Source organism: Embiotoca jacksoni, unplaced genomic scaffold (genome assembly GCF_022577435.1).
Source record: "Embiotoca jacksoni isolate LCO1_2020_lvr unplaced genomic scaffold, fEmbJac1.0.p SCAF_15, whole genome shotgun sequence".
In the NCBI taxonomy this organism is placed as follows: Eukaryota; Metazoa; Chordata; class Actinopteri; family Embiotocidae; genus Embiotoca; species Embiotoca jacksoni.
Window position 1 is genome coordinate 6,619,391 of NW_027185285.1, and position 19,741 is coordinate 6,639,131.

Genomic DNA, 19,741 nt, shown 5'->3' on the forward strand with positions numbered 1-19,741 from the left:
CGGCAATTGGCCAAATGAGTTCAAAAGTCTTGGCATTTAGGATATCGGCAAAATTCCAGTATCGCGCGTCCCTCAAATTGAACTGCAAAATAAACTTCCCGGTCAGTATGCACGTGTTCATGGTCGTTCATTTCATTTGTGTATCGCAGAAAAATCAAAATGGGTCTAACCCATGGAAGTTATCAATCAGGCACTCTGACCTACATTATTGACACATTGGCATATTAATTTCCATACCATTTCCCCTATTACGTTTTTTTTCTGAATTTGACCGAAGTAATATTCATTGGTTATTTTTTTCAGTGTTATGTTGATCCGTTTTGCTTGTTGTATCCCTAATGTGACAAAATGTTCTTCTGCTTGGCTGCAGTCTGTTGCCTTTAACATCAAGTTATGAGATGTGGTAAATTGTGAGATCCTCTGTCCTCTCACATTAGCCAGACTTTTTTTTTTTTTTTTTACTCCTGTCGTCACATTGTGTTTGATCCCACTTATAGCCGATCCAGACTGACACAGTGACAGTGGTCAAATCTCTCTTTCTAAATGCATTAGCAAAAGTCAATCAGACCTTCCGCTTGACCCTCCTTTATGACCTTCTTCCCCGCCAGAGTTGGTCGCTGGTTAGTGGCTGTTCGATATTGCAAGTAATAATGGAAATGAATCCGTTTAACTGACTCAACTGACCGAACAACATCATATAATCAGACAGGGATCTGAAACTAAAACTTTTATCTGGTGATCATTAGATGGGATTAAGTGTGAAACACACATTTGTTTAGAGTTCTTTTAGCGGGGCAACTGCTGTCTCGTATAAATGGGTCCAATGCCCTTCAAAACACACCTGGATTAAACCTGTTTTCTGGCAGGGATTTTTTTTTCTGTAGCAGCGAGCGCTCATCTAAATCATCACTGATTATGTCCAACCGCATTAAGTTGGCAGGCTGATGTTTTGCTAGATAAATAGACTCATCTGATTCTGTGAGGAACATGATTTTAATTTCATATACTGTACATTAACAATGTACTTTTCTGAGTCGAAGCATAACATATTTTATTTTGTCCCTTGAAGGAGAAACGAACCTTTCAAATCAGCCAGCGGTCCGTGGGGTTCAGAGGTTATTTTCCCCTGATGAGAAGACGGACCGTTTGGTCATATATAAAAGATGCTACATACAGTACAATGCACAACCTTTGTATCCAGGCACTCTGTTTTGACTTTTTTTTTCCTCCTAGACTGAAAGCATTGCGCTTGGCTGTGAAGCTCGATACACACAGCTTTTGTGGCTGACTGCCCCATCGTATTTGCTTGGCAGCGCTAACTGAAAAGCCAAAGACATTGCCACGTTCTTGCATCAGTCTGCATGAGCTGTCCATTCAGACTTTTCAGAGAGAAATACTTCAAAACAGCATGAAAGGATGAGGAACTTCTCATATTTTCTATCCATCCCTCTGTTCCTCTCACTCTTTCCACTTTCCCAGTTGTTGAACTTGAGGTGCAACCCCCACAGAGCAGAGGAAGCAGAGAAGAAAGCTTTGTAGCTCATTAGTGTGTTCTCTGTTTCTTAAATTGTTTGGCTTTTAGTCCTGTTTGAACATCAGTCAAATGCCTCAAAAAAAAAAAAAAAAAATATATGAGTTTTGGATTTGGAATTGTGCTGCTTGAGTAAAACGTCTGTTGCCACTTTGGTATACAACGATGTGTGTGACATGTGAAGTCAACATGCCTCACTAAATCATCAGTCATCCCAGCATGCCCAGGGATATTTCCTCTGACTGCAGGCATTTCAGGGGTATGACAAAGTGATGTTAGTAATGGCTCGGGCATTTTAATTCCAATTAACAAGGAAAGGCAAATCAGAGCCCAGTGGCTTCATATACTCATTAGCTTAATACAAAGAGAGCACTGTAAGTGTAGTAAAGAGGGCTTAATATACACCAGGGCACTGTGTAAGAAAGAGTTTGGGCCCACTGCTGCCATATTTAATTCAAACAACTTTGTCGGGGCTGTGGACTCTTGTAACTACGATGAGACGATGCCGTATTTAACGTCACCCCCCCCCCTAGCGAGATTGTGGTTTCAAGCGTATGGACCTGCTGTGGCCCGTCTGGGTGGCATTTGCATGTTCTGTTTTCATGTGTCTTCCTCCCTGTAACTGACTGGTGGACCTGTCCAAACTGTACCCCGTCTCTGTCGTTGCCTGATTTACTTTATACAACTTCAATTTAAAAAGGTGTTTTTTTTTTTCCCAGCATCACTTATGACCAAAAGCCTGCATTTATTTTCTTATTAGATGCCGTAGCTTACATTACACGTGACATGAAACTGTGTGGCTTCCTTCAATAAAGCACAGCCCTTCCTCCCCCTGCAATAGAGGTTGCGGGTAGAGAGGTTTTGTGGGGAGCAGACTGCTGAGTACCATAGTGTCTGTCTGATGGGGATAAGACCATGAAAGACGCTCAGATCACAGGCTCACGTCCTGATGGAGAAAATTAGCTGGGCCAAGAGTCCTTTTATGTGTCTCTCTCATTTAGATAAGATTAAATGGAGGGAACACGTCTGACTCCCTCCCTATGATGTGGCCACGTATGATGCGTCTCCCTCACCATTAATCAGGTGATGGGCAGGGCTTCTTTTAGCTTGTGAAACTGTTCGACCCAATTCAAGTTTCAGCTTCTAAAGGCAAAGTTGGGAAGATTTTCTGGTTGTTGTTTTTTTTTTTCAGATGCTGCTTCTGTTATATACAGAAGTGGGTGTGCTGTAATATGGGTGTGTGTTTGTGTTTTAGAAGATACATCATCTAACCTCATTAGTGAGAAATGGCCTGATTGAATTCCAGCACGCATTCCTCTATAGCCGTGCTATTCCTAATCGAGCCACAAGATGGAGCCACTGCTTTGTCTATAGCACGAGCTGAGGAATGCTGCGGGAAAGCAAAGGACAGTCAGCGCGGGTCAAGAGATCATACAAAACAGCTTTGGTGATTACGTTACATGTCCACCCCATTTTCTTCTGTCACCTTGTGCTGAAAGAAGACATCAGATGATAAGGACATAATAGTGTGTGGGGTTTGGTTTAGACAGCAGTGCTTGTGTCAGGTTCACTGCTATAGTGTATTTAAAGAGCACGTAAACTGGCCTTCATTATCTTTGTCGGTGGTTCTATTTGAAGATATTTTTTTTTCCCCCTCACATTTTCTTTCTTGTTTTCTCTTGTCCCTCCCTGACTTCTGTCTTCTATGTGTGCTTTTCATCCACATATGAAAACTCTTAACCCCCTCCCCCTTCGTCCTCTCTTTTTTTTCCCTTTGGGTAAGTGTGACAATGAGATTGTCTTTCCCGCTGCAGGAGTCATACGTTGATGTTGGTGTAAATGCCTCACGTCTCTCACTCACAAGCCAGGGTGTTTCTGCTGATATTCCCTCCAGGTGGTGTAGGGTTATGGTGCAGGGGGCGCAGGGATGTTTGTGTCCCAAGGTCAGACTGCTTCCCTGAGGGTGCCTGAGGCGGAGACCCCGGGCCCACTGGCTCTGCACCTGGAGGTCAGGCGGCGGTATGAATGTCAGGTTGCTTTAATCAGCCAAGCTGCAGCTTCTGAGGCTCTACATGGTGTTCTCATTTTCCTCTCTGTGTGTGTGTGTGTGTGTGTGTGTGTGTGTTTGTGTGTAGCTCTGGCCTGACTTGCCACCGCTTTGATCTTTGGGCCTCAGACTCCAGACACATCTGATTCAATTATCCTCATCCACCTGTTGACTTAGAGGCCCAAAATTGCAAAGCTTGGCCCCGCTTTCCAAGTTTCATAGCTGCATGTGTTAGTGCGTGTGCATGCAGGTGTGTGTGTGTGTGTGTGTGTGTGTGTTTGTTTGTTTTATTTGTTTGTTTGTGTGTGTGCACGTGCATGTATGGAGGAAGAAGTACTGTCTGAGTGCACAAAAGCTGAAGTCGTTTATTTGAACGTGATCATAATTCATTACAAATAAGTGAAACCATATTGTAACTCATTACATTGTAACTCATTTACTGCTGTAAAAATACGTGTATCAGCGTTTCCCTAGTGATCATGTTCATTCCTTTTTTTTACTAAAACATGACGGAGTCAAGGATTTATTAGTTGGTGAAAGGGCATTACACTGTACCATGGTTTTATGACATTAACAGTACATTTAAAGAAGCTGTAATTACTACTTTATGAAATGGGCTCCGAGGCTATCGTAAATCTTTCTGGCCAATTCACATTCTTAAATGAATTATACATGATCAGCCCAAAAGCCTGGCTCAATAAGAAGGTGTTGCTCATGAGCATCTGTAACTGGTACATATGAAGAGATTGGGATTATGATCACCTACCTCTCATCATGTTTTATGTTGTGACTAATGTATGCCCAGCCTTATCACCAGATTCTAATTTAACAATATGTTAATAAATCAGAATTTTATTTACCACCATCTCTTTGACATGATCGCTTAAGGGGCTTTCACACCTACCTCTTTTGGTCTGGACTTTCAGACTTTGCACTAAGTTTTTTTTTTTTTTTTTTTTTTTTAAATCTAAATTTAAATTAAATTAAAAAACTCAAAACTATGTAGGAATTCACTGCAGACAAATAATGCTGCGTTCAGGGGAGTTCAGAAAGTATTTTTAGAGTATTTGTTTGTTAGCGTATGTCTCCAGCCACAGTTGTTGAATGCGCCCTGCTATCCTTAGAAAGGAAAGAGAAGTAAAAAAAAAATGAGCTATAGTAGCACATGAAGAGAGAAGGAGGCAATGTTTTTAACTGGGATTTAGTCTGGTGGAGCCAGGCTATGTATGTACAAGACAAACAACAGAAACACTAATTGTACTATAAACGGCAGTACGATGGCACAAGAGGGTTCCGGGTTCAGTCCTCGGCTGCGGCCTTTCTGTGAGGAGTTTACATGTTCTCCATGTCCCTTCTTGCCTTTTCTCCAGGTGGTTTGGCTTCCTCCTACACCCCGAAGACTTGAGTGTTGGGTTAATTTGTGACGATAAATTGTCCATAGGTGTGAGTGTGAGTGATTGTCTGTCTTTTCTGTGATGACTTGTTGATTGGTCCGGGGTATGCCCCGTCGTCACTCATTGTCAGCTACAGGTAATCAGCCCCTTCTGCCCCTGTTTAGGAGAAAGTGGATACAGATAATGAATGGTTTGTTCCTATAAAGGGCTTGGTGCCTGTTTTGAGACATTTCAATATTTAACAAAAAGATACAGGATTTGACACCAAAAAAAAAGTATACTGTTATAAATTACTCCGAATCTGTGCTGAGATAAGAGAGAACACTGTTAGTGGTACGGTTACACTAAATATAGATTAGTTCAATGCAACTTCATTTAATTAGGAAATCTTATTGAGCTCAAGGACTCTTATTTTTACAAGATACATCATAACAAGATAATTAGGTCACACAAAGCAGCCTTGAAAGAAGTCCTTTATCAAAAGATACTAATCAAAGGAAGTTAATACATCTACTTTACTGTCCATACAGCTGAATGTAGCGGTCTTAAAACAGAAAAGCAGTACGTGACAGCTCCATGAAGAACCAGGCATTTCAGGAACATGGCAGTAATAGAGCCATCCTTGTATTCTGTGCCACTCAGTGATACCACTGTCTGTGACAAATGGGCTCCAAAATGCTCAATACCAAGAAAGCTGAAAAAATGATATGGGAGGGAAAGAATGGCTGTAGGCTCCAGATTTTGAGAATGTGAAACAGTGCCCTCTAGAATGTAATGTGATGTCTTTATAAGATGACAGCATTTTTTTTTTTTTTTTTCCTTTTCCTTTATTGTTGTCCTACATTTCCCCGGCTTCTCTAACATCTTCATTCAATTAGCATCAGTGGGCTATTAGTGCCTTGTGTGCCTGTGTTTAATGAGATTGTTAGCTCAGTAATGCCTGTGTGTGTGTGTGGCAACAGAGTGCATAGTGAGAATGAGAAGTGTGTGTGTGTGTGTGTGTGTGTGTGTGTGTGTGTGTGTGTGTGTGTGTGTGTGTGTGTGTGTGTGTGAGAGAGAATATAAGCAGTTTCCCTCTAAAGCTGCTTGTTTTAAAACCATAATGGACATGACGAGAGACAATGATTGAAGTGTATGATTATAAAAAGATTGTACAAGTCATAGACTGGTGCCCTGTGGGCTGTGCATGGAATCAGACTGATGTATAGCAGAGACGTTTATTGTTCAGATGGGATTAAATGTAAACCACAAACCATGCAGCCAGTGCCAGATGTTGTGATCTGTGTAAATCACAAGGCAGGCTGCCTATGCAAGCACATTCATATACAAAGTGTGAGACAAGAGCAGACTCCAGAGAAATGCGCACACATACTGTAGGTTAACGTCTCGCACTTCTGTTTCCCTCTCTTTTCCCTCTTCCAGGAGAAAGCTGGAAGAGAGACGACCCGTGACCTCCAGTCCATCCAAACAGTCACCCAGGCAAGATGGCGGAACGGTTAGTTCACCACTATACTTCAAACTGCTGGACTTCCCCTGTCTGAAGATTCAGCACATACAGTAGTTTTTAGATTTATAGATCGCTACGCGGTAGCTCTGATGACACATTGAATTATTACCAGCAAACCTGCTGGTGCCAATGTAAATACTGTACTAGACAACCTGCTTGGGTTTCTTCTTTAATATGGGGCAATCTAGGAATTCCTGAACCCATCCAGTCGAGAGACGGGGAGCTGACAATACATTTTACTGTAAAAGACTGCAATATACTGAGCAGTTTCTAATACTCTCTTTAATGTACTGTATGTAAATAGAAAGGCCCCAAAAAATGATAAACACCTCAGTATAATGTAGTCGAGTACAAACGCCGCCTTTAACTTTGAGTGGAACAATAAACAAACAGTTAATTTAATGCAATTCTGAAAATGTCACCGAGAATAGAACATTCTGAGCTTTGCAAAGATGGATGTTGCATCAGGGCGGTTGCATATGACGGCATTAGAGTATACAGGTGTACTGCACCTCATAAAGTGAGTGTCATTGTTCAAGCCAATGTGCAGTTGATTGGAACAACTGCGAACACGTCTGCGGTCAGAACTGTTCATGCCGCTCCTACTTATGTTCAACACAATGCTTAGAATTCCTGGTGCGATACAGAGACCGTGACATGCTGCTTTGAACAGCCAGTGACCCGCATACCCGGCATTCCTAGATATCGAAATGAAACATTTACTCTGTTTGTTCGAGGGCGAGGCTCTGGGACCTTAATGCCATTTTAATCAGAATGGGCATTTAATCCTGAGCTATTCCGTTCAGCCATTTCTCTGCGTCAGTGCGGTTCCGTTCGAGGTACACCCAAGGTCCACACTCCACCAGATACCAATCAAATTCAACAACATCTCTCCTTTCCCTGTCGCTTTCTCAATTTTATTAGATATTTCCCCTATTTCAACCCTGCTGCCCAACCTCCACTTGAGTAAATTGATCTTATATCAACAAAACCCCTGGAAGCGTTTGAATTATACTGCATAAAACAAATCCGGAGCCCCGTTGTAACAAAAGGCTGAAGAAAACAAGAATGATAGGCAATCTAGCTGCATATGCCCCTCTTGTGGAATTTACTGCGTGACGGAAATGATGTGGAACTGCCAAACATCTGGAGTGCTGTGTGCGAGAGGGAGGAGAGTGAGGGAGCAAAGGGTGGAGAGATGGAGATAACGAGGGGGTAAAGTGCTGTTAGTATGGGAGGAAAACACATGTGGGTGTACTGTATATCTGTAAGCTTTTAAAGAATCCTCTTTTTGTTGCCAAGAGAGGAATTGTATTGTGTCAACAGGCGGTGATAACCTCCATCACTGCCTGCTGTTTGCTTCCTCAGGCCAAACTGCCAATCAAAGCGCTGTCAGAAGTCATTTAAATTCCCTCCTCTAATTTATATCGCCCCTCTTAACTTGCATTTTGTTCCTGCTCTTTTACCCCCCCCCTTTTCCCCTGCTCAGGTGGATGGGGGGTGGAAGGCACATATGTCTCCCGATGACAGTGACCTGGAGGCTCGTCTTAACAGCTGGAACCTGGGGGTGAGTCCGGAGGCATGCCTTGAGCTCCTTGGTTACATGCAGCTGTCAACATGCTGCAGCTCACTGCAGTGACAGGGCTCACAAGTAAATCTACTAATACTAATACTAATCTCTAATCTCGGTAGTGCAGTGATGCTGAGTTAGCTTTACTGCTGGCACACTTCTGACCAAACGGTAATAAAAACCTCTTTCACCTTTGTCCTCTTGAGGCCACTTCCTTTAAGCAGGTCACTGCTATTGTAGGATGTGAGGGAGTTGTGTAAACTGAGAAATTGAAGATGTGTGCTCATCTTATCGTCTCTGTCTGGAGTGCACCAAGCCAAGGCTTGATAAGCAACCTGCCCTCATGTCTTTTATTTCCTATCTCCTCACCTGCATCACACTGACTTTCTTCTTTTTTTTTTTTTTGCTCGCCTGTTGCCTCTGACTTTCTCCTGCATTACTTACACATTGATATTTTTGCAGAACCAGTCTGTCTTTCTTACTCTTTCTCCGTTTCTCTTTGTACTGTTACTCTAGCTTCCCCCCCCCCCCCCCCCCCCCCCCCCCCCCCCCCCCCCGTCTGTCCGTCCATCCACGTTTCTTCGACTCTCTCCTCTTCCCTCTCTCTTTCAGTAGTTGGGTAATCAGAGGTATCTATCAGCCGTGCACTGCACCGCTCTGCTCTGCTCTGTGTTGAAACGCAGATAAGAGTCATTGCTTGGCAACGCTCCCCCAAGCCTGCATCTTTCAAATCAACAGATGTTCCTTCATACACAAAGACACACCTCCTCCTCCTCCCCCTCTTCTCCCTCCCCCCCCCCCTCAAGTTTACAGAAGTTTTATAGACGCACTCCTTCAAAGCGCCCAGCTCCCACGAAATTTGAGCACGGCCGAGCATCACTCTATTTGGAACATCTTTAGCTGGTCTTTAGATGTTCTGAAGCAGTCCAGATTTGTTTGCTGTCCATCTCACCTCTAATGTGATAAAGTTATCGTAGTCAGCATGGTAACCATCCATATCGGACAGCGTAAGATAGATTGCTTCAGACTCAAATTGGAGTTCTTCGAAGAGACGCACAGCCTGAGTCAGCTGGGCCACCATGCGTTTGTGTGTCGGATCAATTAGTTTTATCTCTAATGGGAGTTGAGTATTACAGTTGAACTAGGTACAGTTTGCACTGACCTACCTGTCAAGGAAAAAAAAGCACGCAAGCTAGAAAACTTGCATAAGAACTTGGGACTCTTTTTTTTTTTTTTTTTTTTCATTCAATGGTATCCCCTACCACTAGGCTGTCCATTGTCTGCGGTTAGATGGCTGTGCTGATGGCTTACTCAATGGTAGTCCGAAACTAGGAAGCCATCAATCACAGTGTGTTTGTTTGGCAGGAGAGCCAGCCCTCGTGATTTGGAGTGTTGTTCCTCTTATGCGTCCGTCCATCCATCCACGTCGAGGTCCAATGACACAGGACGGCGTGCCAGCTGCGAGGCCGGACAAACATGTGCTTAGAGGAGCGTGTGTGTGGGCGCGCAGTGAAGAGTGCGCGCGCAGGCATACATGTGCACCAAGTCCAAGTTTAGTATCGCACTGTGCCAGCATTACACCACAGGATTTAGTCTACATGTCTTCCTCGCCCTGTGGGCCGCGCTCAATCACATCTGATGACTAGCTGTCTGTGGATATAAAAAGAAATCCCATTCTTGTTTTCAGCCTGGGCACTACTTTAGAAGGATATTGATTGATTCATCACTTGGTAAATGTGGATTTTTATTTTTTTTTTAGCCATTGCCAGATTTAAGTAGCAATTCATCACACATCATTGCACACACCAGGGATGCAGCTCTGCACTGTGTGCAGCAGTGTGTTCTTGTGCTTGTGTGCATGTATTATAATAAACATCATTGTAGTCAAGTTGGATGTCTCCTTTTGTTGAAGGCTTATATTATGCCATTTAACAAAATGTCTGACCTGTTTTTACCTGCATGCAGACTGCGCAGGGAGGCGGAGATACTGTCATCTTCTTCACCTGCCACTAACTCACCCTGAAGCAACAGATTGCGACTTCATCCGCATCCTGTGGCTGTACCTATTTTAGTCCCAAGCACTGAGGTTCTTTCAGGTTCTGTTTTCTCATTTCCAATTCATTCTGGATTAGCTTCATATGGGTTGTACCACCTTACAACATTAAATCCTTTTTTTTTTTTTAACATCAACTTCCCTCCTCTTCGTAATCTTCCTCCTTGTTCTCCTCCTTCATCCCCATGTTGTGGAGATTAGCAACAGAACTGTTTACTGGGCGTCATTGCTGTCATCTCCAGAGTCAGCTCTACTACTTTGAAAAGCCGTGATCTTGCTGCTATTTGGCAGCCCCGACAGACACCCTCAGTGCATCAGACGGAAACGCTGTATGGTAGTGTGAGTTCATAAGAAAGTAATGGGGTCATAAACAAACGTCAAATAGTGCAAGCAAAACAGGATGTTGTCAACAGGCAGATATTTTTGCAGCTTGTGTCACAGTTCGTGGGCTGTGTTGATGTAACGCTACAGAGTCACATGGACTGGGACCTGCTTACTTCCAGGTGGTTTAGCCGCTCACGCTTTTCAGTCTCTTGTGTTTCATATTGTAATCAAAGAACATGCTGTGTCAGTGTTTGGCGAGGATGTATACACATTTGTGTCTGTCTCACGGTAAACGGACTAGGGGATAGCTTACAGATTAGTGGTCCTGGGTGTTGACAAAAGGGACAGCAAAGAGAGTCTGAGAGCGGAAACAGAGCTGGCCACACACACAAAGCCTTTAAGCGGCCCAACGTATTCTGTCTTTCTAAACAGACAAGAGTTGACGGAAGAGAATCCAGCCACAGCATTTGGCTTTTGATGTGCTCCCCACATTGTTTATGGCAAACTTAGAGCGGAGGTTAGGGTCTAAAGCTTTGTTAGAAGAGGATGAAGAGAAAGAGGCGCCTAAAGTTTTTCTGTTTACTCTTTCAGATTGAAAACCCCAGATATTTGCGAGAGCAGCCCATTCCCCTGTCGCCGGTAAGTTGTCACCGGGGTCCTTTGTGGTTTATTTATTGTTACCTAGATACAATTGTTGTCAGTGTACTCCTAAATCTTCTCATCTAATCTCTCTCTCTCTCTCATTTATCTCTATAGATTTTCAAGTCAAGCTTTGGGAGGAACAGCACCTTGGTCAATGATGAGGGCCCACAACTGTTACAGAGCAAAATGGTATGCACCAGAATGAGAGTTGTAGCCAAACTTGACACTACTGAAAGCCTTTTTGTGCGATAAATCAGACTTCTTTACGAACTCTTAAGTCGTCTCTTTGCGTATCCATCCATCTATTCCAGCGATCCTTTACTTCTCTCTATTCCATGTGCTCAGCTTTGTATAGAAACGAGTGCTGAGCACATACAGAAGTCAAAGCTCCCTTGACTGCTTTATGGCATTAGACGCCACCACAGCAATGTACATACATCCGCATGCATAGTTGGTATTGTTGAAATGGCCAAGGCCTCTTAGAAGACAAAAATAAAGCCAGCTCCCAGTGATGACAGTTTTTTCCTTATGTGGATTTAAGCTGAAAATCCTATTCTGAAAGCATGCTTTGAAGTCCCCTCTGCCCCTCCCCGGCTCTCACGAACCACCACTCATTCCTCCCACCATCCACCCTTAATGCACTGTTAAATATAAAACTGAGCATGACTTGCCTGTAATAGTCATGGCTCTTCATGGATACCATAGTCAGTTACATCGGCTTCCCCGGGAAAGATCAGAAAAAAAAAAAAAGGGGGGGTGGCAGGACATTATGGACAAGAACAGTCTGGTTTGTTGACCTTTCATAACAAGGATCTGTTTGTAACACATCGAGCCAGTCAGGCAATGTACCTGTGGGCTGACTGAATGCTGCAACTCCAATATGAAAATATTAAAGCAACGTCCTATGCTGTTTGATCCTACCTCAGACTAGCTGACTGGCTTCATACAGCTGTGTGTGGTGGGAATATGAATTTATCTCATGAGACAATATTCAATGCACACACCAAAGATCTGATTTGATTGCACAATTGTGTGTGTGTGTGTGTGTGTGTGTGTGTGTGTGTGTGTGTGTGTGTGTGTGTGTGTGTGTGTGTGTGTGTGTGTGTAGGTGGCCTTCAATGAGGGTGTGAGTTTTTTGGAGGAAAGCTGTTAGAAACTCAACTGGCCTGTCATTTCCCCTGAGGGCACATGCTAGCAATGTGGGAACAAGTTCAGGAAAATCAGAGAAGCACTGGGAAGGACACATGGGAAACAAGAGGAAATGGTGCAGAACTGGAGTTTTTTTTCCATGGTGCTGCTCAGCCTACCGCAGCCAATCTGTCGCACTTCTGTTCTTTATTTTCTTTACACTGAGATTATGTTTTCAGCAGAAATGAAATTGAGCTTTAGTGTAAAAGGTGAGGGAAGAAGAAAGTGTGTGCATGTGTATCATGGTCTCACCTTTTACACCCCCACCCCCCAAAAAAACAAAAACAAAATTTAGAAGTCATTCCCAGCAATGTTTATGCTTTGTAGCCACGCTAGCATAATGGGCCTGCGGTGTCAGTCTGTCTGTCGACTTTGGCCTCAACAAGTATCGGATGAGCGTTTGTTAAATCTTGTGGCAATCAGACAATTTGCTGGACGTTCATGTTGCTCTCTGGATGAATTTCAGTTTTATTCTTTGGTTTATTAACTGCTGAGCAAATGAAATTCCCACTAGCCTCAGCTGTGCTTTGTGTTTTGTGCCAATATATTTTGCTACTACTAATGAGCAAATGTTAGCATGCTAATTGCTTAACATGCTGTTAAGATGCTGTATTAAAAGTATTTAGATCAGAACACCATTGTACCGAAGTACAATCCTATAGACCCCCCCAGCACGGCCGGCACTTGTAGATAAACTCGCCGAAGTGGCAGCAGGTTGATGTTGCACCAGATATGGACATAGTTCTGACACGTCTGTTCTCTTCTAAGACAGATTTGCCACCGAAATATCAACAACTCTCTTCGGACTGCCTCATTTGGCTGAACCTCCCAAAGTTCCACAAGGTGGGGCAAGGCGAATTTCAAGACGTTTTCAGCGGCAGAGAGCGTACAGCTAAAATTTAGTAGGATACACTGCAGCAGGACCTTTTCTCGGAAGCTTTCGTGTGGCAACATGGAAGCATTGTCCAGCCCTGCTGCTGCGTGGCTGCCAAGGCCCGGTCTAGGAAATCACAGTGACATCACTTCCATTTAATCCCCAAAGCATAGTTGAAAATTTACCCAGGTTTAAAGTGTTATATATGCCACATGTCATTAAGCTGGTGGCAGCTTAACGAACATCTCAGCTTTCACACCAAGCTCATCCTCCCGCTAATCTACCAACTGCGTTGATAAAAAAAAAAAAATGCAGACAGTTTTTTTCCTATGAAACAATGAGTGGCAGCTGAGAAACTTCACTGCGAGCTGCCATTGCTTTGAGTCACTTATCTTATACATATGTGTTTGCTTATGGGGGAGTTGTGGAAATTGTCTTGCAGGAGCAGCGAAGCCCTGCTAATTCTACAGCACACCCTAGCAGTGAATGGTATCACAAGGCCTGGGCCTTTATTTGGAAATTCAATTAAATGGCAACGGATGAGGCTTATCTATATGTAGGCCCGAGTCTGGTGATTCCAGAAGATACTGACAGATTGATTAAAAACAATCAGTCTTTCTTTTAGTCTTTAAACTACCCCCTTTGGTACCTGACCTTAGGGATTGTTGGCAGCAGGCATCGCATGGTAGACGAGTGTGTTCGTGTCAAGCAGTCACACTCTAATGGTCACAAGCCCCTGACTGGGGATCAGACCCCTTTTACTTTCTGATGCCATAATGATGCAGTCTGTCTAATCCAAGAATCCTTTGGGATGGAGCTTCAGCTCTTAGCCTGTGATTTAGAGGGCCACAGTCTGTCTTATCTGATCACTTTTCAAAGCTAAAAAAAAAAAGCAACCTAGTGAGTCTTAGTAGTTTAAAGGGGACTAGTTCTGTAGTTGGCTTTCAATCTGGTGCTTCAGGCTGGGAGACATAAGGGATCCACAGTGTTCCATAATGATAAAGTTACTATTTCAGGCATTTCTGTCCTCTTTCCTTGATTATTGTGTTTGTGATGTGTTCATATTAGAAATTTTGAGTAATCATTTGTTTACTTTGCGTTCATAACTACACTCGCGGGAAAACTGAGAATTTTTGTTTTTTTTCTCACATGACAGAGATTCAATTTTAACCGAGGTTTTTATCCAGTCTTACTATCAGTACAGACTACAGTGAATTAACTTCTTGTCAGAGAGTGGAAATGGCATCTTGCTGCTCCTCAGTAGATAGCACAGTGCTGCATACTGACTATCCTAGAGCATCTGTGTTTACTGAGGATGAAAGACGCACCAGGACATTGTACATCTCAGACAAGATGAAGGAGCTGCACAAATGCAACCTTGCTTTGTGGAGCCCAAACAGTTAGCAAAGGATTTGCGAACACATCCCCTTGTGGAAAAAGGCCTTGACCCCACACCGGTTTTGTGAGCAAAAAAAAAAAAAACAACAGCAACTGTTTTCTGTCTTCTCCTTGCATTCCCTTTCTCATATTCTCTCTCTCTCTCTCTCTCTCTCTTCCCTCCCTCCCTCTCATCCTTTCAAAAGCGAAGTGTCAAAAAACATGGCATCTTACAGCGCTCTCTACAACTCTGAAGAAGAGAAAAGGGAAAAAGCTGTACCACCCAGTCAGACTGATTGAAGGCGCCTCAGAAGCCTTAGGTGTACGACATTCCTCCTCCTCCTTCCTTCACCGACGCCTTTATAAACAAGTTTCAAACACCCCTGATCTAGTTTGACAAACTTTCTCCAAAGAGCATTTGAAGAGAGGTTGAGAAAGTGACACCCCCACATGTGCTTTTTTTTGTTGTTGTTTTTTTTTCGGGCGCCGGCAGATCCAGGTCTTTACTTAGTCTTTTGCTTTTCAATCACTGCCATCTCTATCCCCTTCTCTCCCTCTCTCTTTCTCCTGCTTTCTTCTCCTTTTCCCCTCCTACTCTGACAGGTCTCCTGCGGTCCTCTCAATAGCACAAGAAATGGTGGTAAATCAAGATAAAAAAGACACCAAGAAAAACACAGAATACTTAACAGAGCTTTGTCAAGGATACAGTGTGTAAAAGTAGCTCAAATTCAGTAATGAGAAGAGGCGTCTAGAAGGCAATTTATGCTTTTTAGTTGGAGTTTTATTTTTAACAGGGCTCAGAATGGAGAATTACTGACATTTTAACAAAATTTCATCTCTTTCCACCATTTCAATGCATAATAAGGCCAGATTTGTTACTCTAACAATTATTATGTTGTTGATGTCTTTTTTGAGGGGTATTTTATCAATATTTATGCAGTTAAACAATACTGTAAATGAATCATATTTTTATTGAGACATCATAGTTGCTTCCCTTTGATTGTTGCCAAGAGAAAAGGTCTAATGTGGTTTGACTGTGCCAAGTAATGTCATGGGACTTTTCTACTTAATGGTTTTGATGACTACAGCAAACACAAGCTAGCCTTAGGATGTTGTTAACCACCGACATGTTCACGCACAAACAACCACACTTTCAAAGGAAGACCATCGTCACCCTGCTCCAGGCTTGATTAACACACCAGAACAGACAGTGACTAAACATGAGTTGTGACATCAAAGCAAATGGCCAGTCATCTCGCTGTCAAAGGACGTCTTTGTGCCTCCATGTGTGTGTGAGCGGTAACAGCTTCTCTGCAATTAATAGATAACTAACTGCAAACAGTTGCTATAAAAAGCTATCGAAAGAGCAAATGGTGACATGTAGGGAGAAGGTAACCCAAATTCATATAGCACACGTATAGCGGGGTAAAAACATGGAACATTTTCAAGAAAGGAATGCAGCTACTATTATATTTCTTGAGCACCACCTGCAGGACAGAAAATAAGAACCGCCATGCAAATCTCAAAATACTTTTAATGGTTACATGATAAAAAACGCTTTCATTTTAACACGTTTTGTTTTGCTGATACACCTCAGGCAAAGTTGTTTGCCCCATTAGTGGTGAGACTCCGAGAATAGAAAAGTTGACTCTCCCTTTTTTCAGCGCCAGAAAAATGTGTTTTCCACTGTTTAAAATGAGTGTTGCAGCTTTACAAGGCTGCGACGGTTGTCCTCATCTACAGAAATTCTTAGCGGACTGTTTAGTTGCAGAAACTAAACAGCTACTTCACACAATCTTTAGAAATATCTGTCATGGAGCATCTTTGTCTATCTGCAGACAGATGCAGTCGTGTAGTGGGAACGCCTTGAGGACTATTTTCCACTGATGATGGATGAATACAGAAGATGAAAAAGGACCTGAGATTTTCTTTTAGTCAATTACAGAAAGTGATAAAAAAGGAAAAAAAGAAGGTCATTAGGGTTTTATTTGACAAAGAATGGGAAGCCCTGTAGCTCAGAGATCTGTTCCAACGTGCACATGACACCACTGAACTTTTGATCCCTTGAAAATACAACGCCGAAATGAAAACAGTCGTTCTCTGCATAATTAACTGCTATGTCTATGTTCATAGCACACACAAACAAAGAGGCTTTCACTTTGTTTATTGTAGACAAACAAGCACATGGACTCACTAACAGCAGAGTACATTTGCAGCTCTGTGGATAAATGTTTTTTTTAAATGTTAGTGTTTTTTTGTTTTTTTTTTATCATCAGCTGCCTGTGTGCTAGTTGGTACACATTGTATCTTCTTTCATCCAGATTTATTTTAACTCTGTCATTCGTGTCACTCTTTTTTTTTTTTTTTTCATGGCATGTCTCAAAAAAAAGAGAAAATAGGCCACAGATGTCAATGTTGAACAAAATGTGTTGCCTGTATTGCCTGATAATAAATAACATTTCATCCCTCAAGCAGATGTTGTAGCTTAGCAACTTCATTTCATTTATGAAACAAAAGTGGAGTGTAGCGTGTTTTAAGTGTTACAGCATTTGGTGTTCTATGTGTTTTCAGGCCGAGATGAAGATCAAAGTGTTGGAAGCCAAGCACCAGGAGGAGAAACTGAAGATGCAGCAGAGACACGATGCAGATGTTGAGAAAGTAAGAATGAAATCTGGAAGGTAGCAGGCACTTCATCACCACTTACCACTGCAGATGGATATTTCACCATCGTTATGTGATTTTAGGCTGTAGATTGTAAATAGGTATATAGCACGTTGTTATAATCTATTAACAGTTTCAAAATTTCAAGTGGGTTCAGTTTTCATTCAAAACACTGACTTGTGTAACATTATGGCTCATGTAGCTATGAATTTGGTAAGCTGTTATTGGAAAGTAAACATGAATGGCAAGTTTTAAAATGTTAAAGGTCCCATATTTTATAAACTCAGATTTTCTTTTCTTTTATTATTTTTTTTTTATATATAAACCAGTATATGAATAGAGTGAATGTGTCAAATTGCTCAGTCCATGAAGAAATGCCCACAGCCCTTGATCAGCAACTGTGCTGCTTGAACGAGCTGTTTGGACTTCTTTACGTTTATGATGTCACAAAAACACACCGATGTCATAAATCCACCCTCAGCACGGCCTGCTGTCTAACTGTTTACGTGGAAGAAAACACCACGCGGCCATTTTGTTGGGGAGTTAGCAAACCACAAGACCAACTGCACTCTGAAAATATTCAGCCAATCAGAAGAGAGGGTCATTGATATCAATGCACTTTAAAGACACAGACACAAAACAGTCTGTTCTTGGTGGAGCTCCAGAGAGAGATGTAAAACTATGTTGAGGTGGTTTTAGGTACCACAAAAATATCTTATGGAAATCAAGACTGCTAATAAAACATCAGAAAAGTGTCAAATATGGGACACTTATTATTAACAGTTCGCTTTCTACAATGGAATTATACTCTAAAAATTGTAAATGAGCCGGTAAACGGCAGATCTAGTCTTACGGGAATTATATTAATCAAACACAGTATACAGTAGTATCTTATAGTCTGCAGGGCATTTCCAGGTATCGAATGTTGTCACAGTTTGACTTTGAATTTGAATTTGCGTTCCACTTTCCTCTGGAGAAGGACATCCAGTCAAGAGTCCGCAAAGGAATGGTGTAGTCTTAACACAGCTGAATCACATTGCAGACAAGCACTGCTTCTCTCTGGTTGCATTTTGTATGAAACAGTACACTCCTTTACAGTCAGTACATGTCAGGAGGAAAGCATGAACTGAAGTGTATAAAACCCAAACTCAGTCAGTACTGGTACGATATCATATCCGTTTGCAGAATTTTCAACTAAACAGACGGGTCTGCTAACTTGAGTGCTCATGAAAACTATTTAACCTACCGTACTCTACAATGCTCATCAGTGATCTTGATTCTATTTGGTGGCTAATGAAAAGTAAAGGGCCAAGTCTCTCTCCTTTTCATCGCCCCATCCCGCAAATAATCATCTCTTCAAAGCTTTTTGTCAGCCGGTGAAAATAGCAGTAAAGCTGGTTTATTTCATGCTGGGTGCCCGTCAGTTAGGCTGCAGATCAAGCACCTGGGATCTGTCACGTCCTCAGGATGACTTGCCTTTGCTGCCACAGAAGCTTTTAATAAAACAGAAAACACTCCAATTTTCTCTCCACTTTAAGATGCCCATTGCTTCTTTGTGTTTGACAAGAGACAGGATGACAGCTAGCTCTCTTTCGCGCGCTCTCTCTCTCTCTCTCTTTAATTACATACAGATTGCAAGTTATGTCCAATTTAATATCCTCAGACTTTTACCCAGCATTCCCTCTAATGGCTTCAAAGGGGAGCGATTCAGGGGTGCACTTTGACGAGCTTGATGAAAGGTAGACAAACTAGGTTTAGTTTTAATTAGTGTACTTATGAATAATGTATGTTGCTGAAAGGCTACTGGTCATTGTCCCCCTGCTTGAAATTGAGAGGGTAATGAGAGAACAGGCCACAGTGTTGTATGCTAATGTTTGAGGATCAGTTAAAAAAAAAAAAAAAAAAACTCAGGTGAAGTAGCACGTCTTTACGTTATCTCGCTTAACAAGCAAATGATTTGAGATTAGTGGTAGACCGCAGGGCACACTAGGAAAACATTAAAGGATGGCCATCCCTAAATGTTCTGTGAACTTTGCTCCAGTCGCCCCATCCTCCCTTCATCTCCCCCCATTCCATTCACATAGAGACGATGTCGACCTTGGCTAATACATGCACTTATATTGAACAAAATACTAAACTCTAGTGGGCTTTGCGACACTACAGGAAAAATGACCACTCAGAAAGTCAGATCATCATCTGTTGCTGGAATAGTTAATTTTTTCAGTCTTTCAGCCAAATACTATTATCTGTAACGCTGATAAGAAGTTTGGACTAATATTTTAAGTAGATGTTTTGATATCCTGGTGAGAATAGAATTTGGTGAGGCAGCCCTGGGACAGTTGACTATGGATCAAATTATCGATCTGTTTGTCTATACAGTAAATGAAAGCCTGGGTTGTACCATCATTTTACAAGAAACTGTTTAGGAAGAAAACCAGCCTCCTGAATTTGTCCAGAGCCGTCTGGGCAGTAGATAGAGACACCCTTAAACCACTTGCATAATGTACATACCAATATATGCATATTATGCAATTAAACAATTGAGAGTGCTAGACTGTCCCTTTATACTGGAG

The 19,741-nt window shown here is 42.2% G+C and overlaps 1 protein-coding gene across 1 annotated transcript in view; it reads left to right on the forward strand.

Moving 5' to 3' along the window:
• Positions 1 to 19,741, forward strand: part of cep112 (centrosomal protein 112) — a gene marked incomplete at its 3' end in the record, with an annotated part of 88,271 nt that overhangs the window by 2,583 nt on the left and 65,947 nt on the right. Inside the window, 5 exon segments of the mRNA XM_069149175.1 lie at positions 6,395 to 6,467; positions 7,969 to 8,046; positions 11,018 to 11,065; positions 11,183 to 11,257; positions 17,079 to 17,165. Coding sequence (XP_069005276.1) covers positions 6,395 to 6,467; positions 7,969 to 8,046; positions 11,018 to 11,065; positions 11,183 to 11,257; positions 17,079 to 17,165 — 361 coding nt within the window.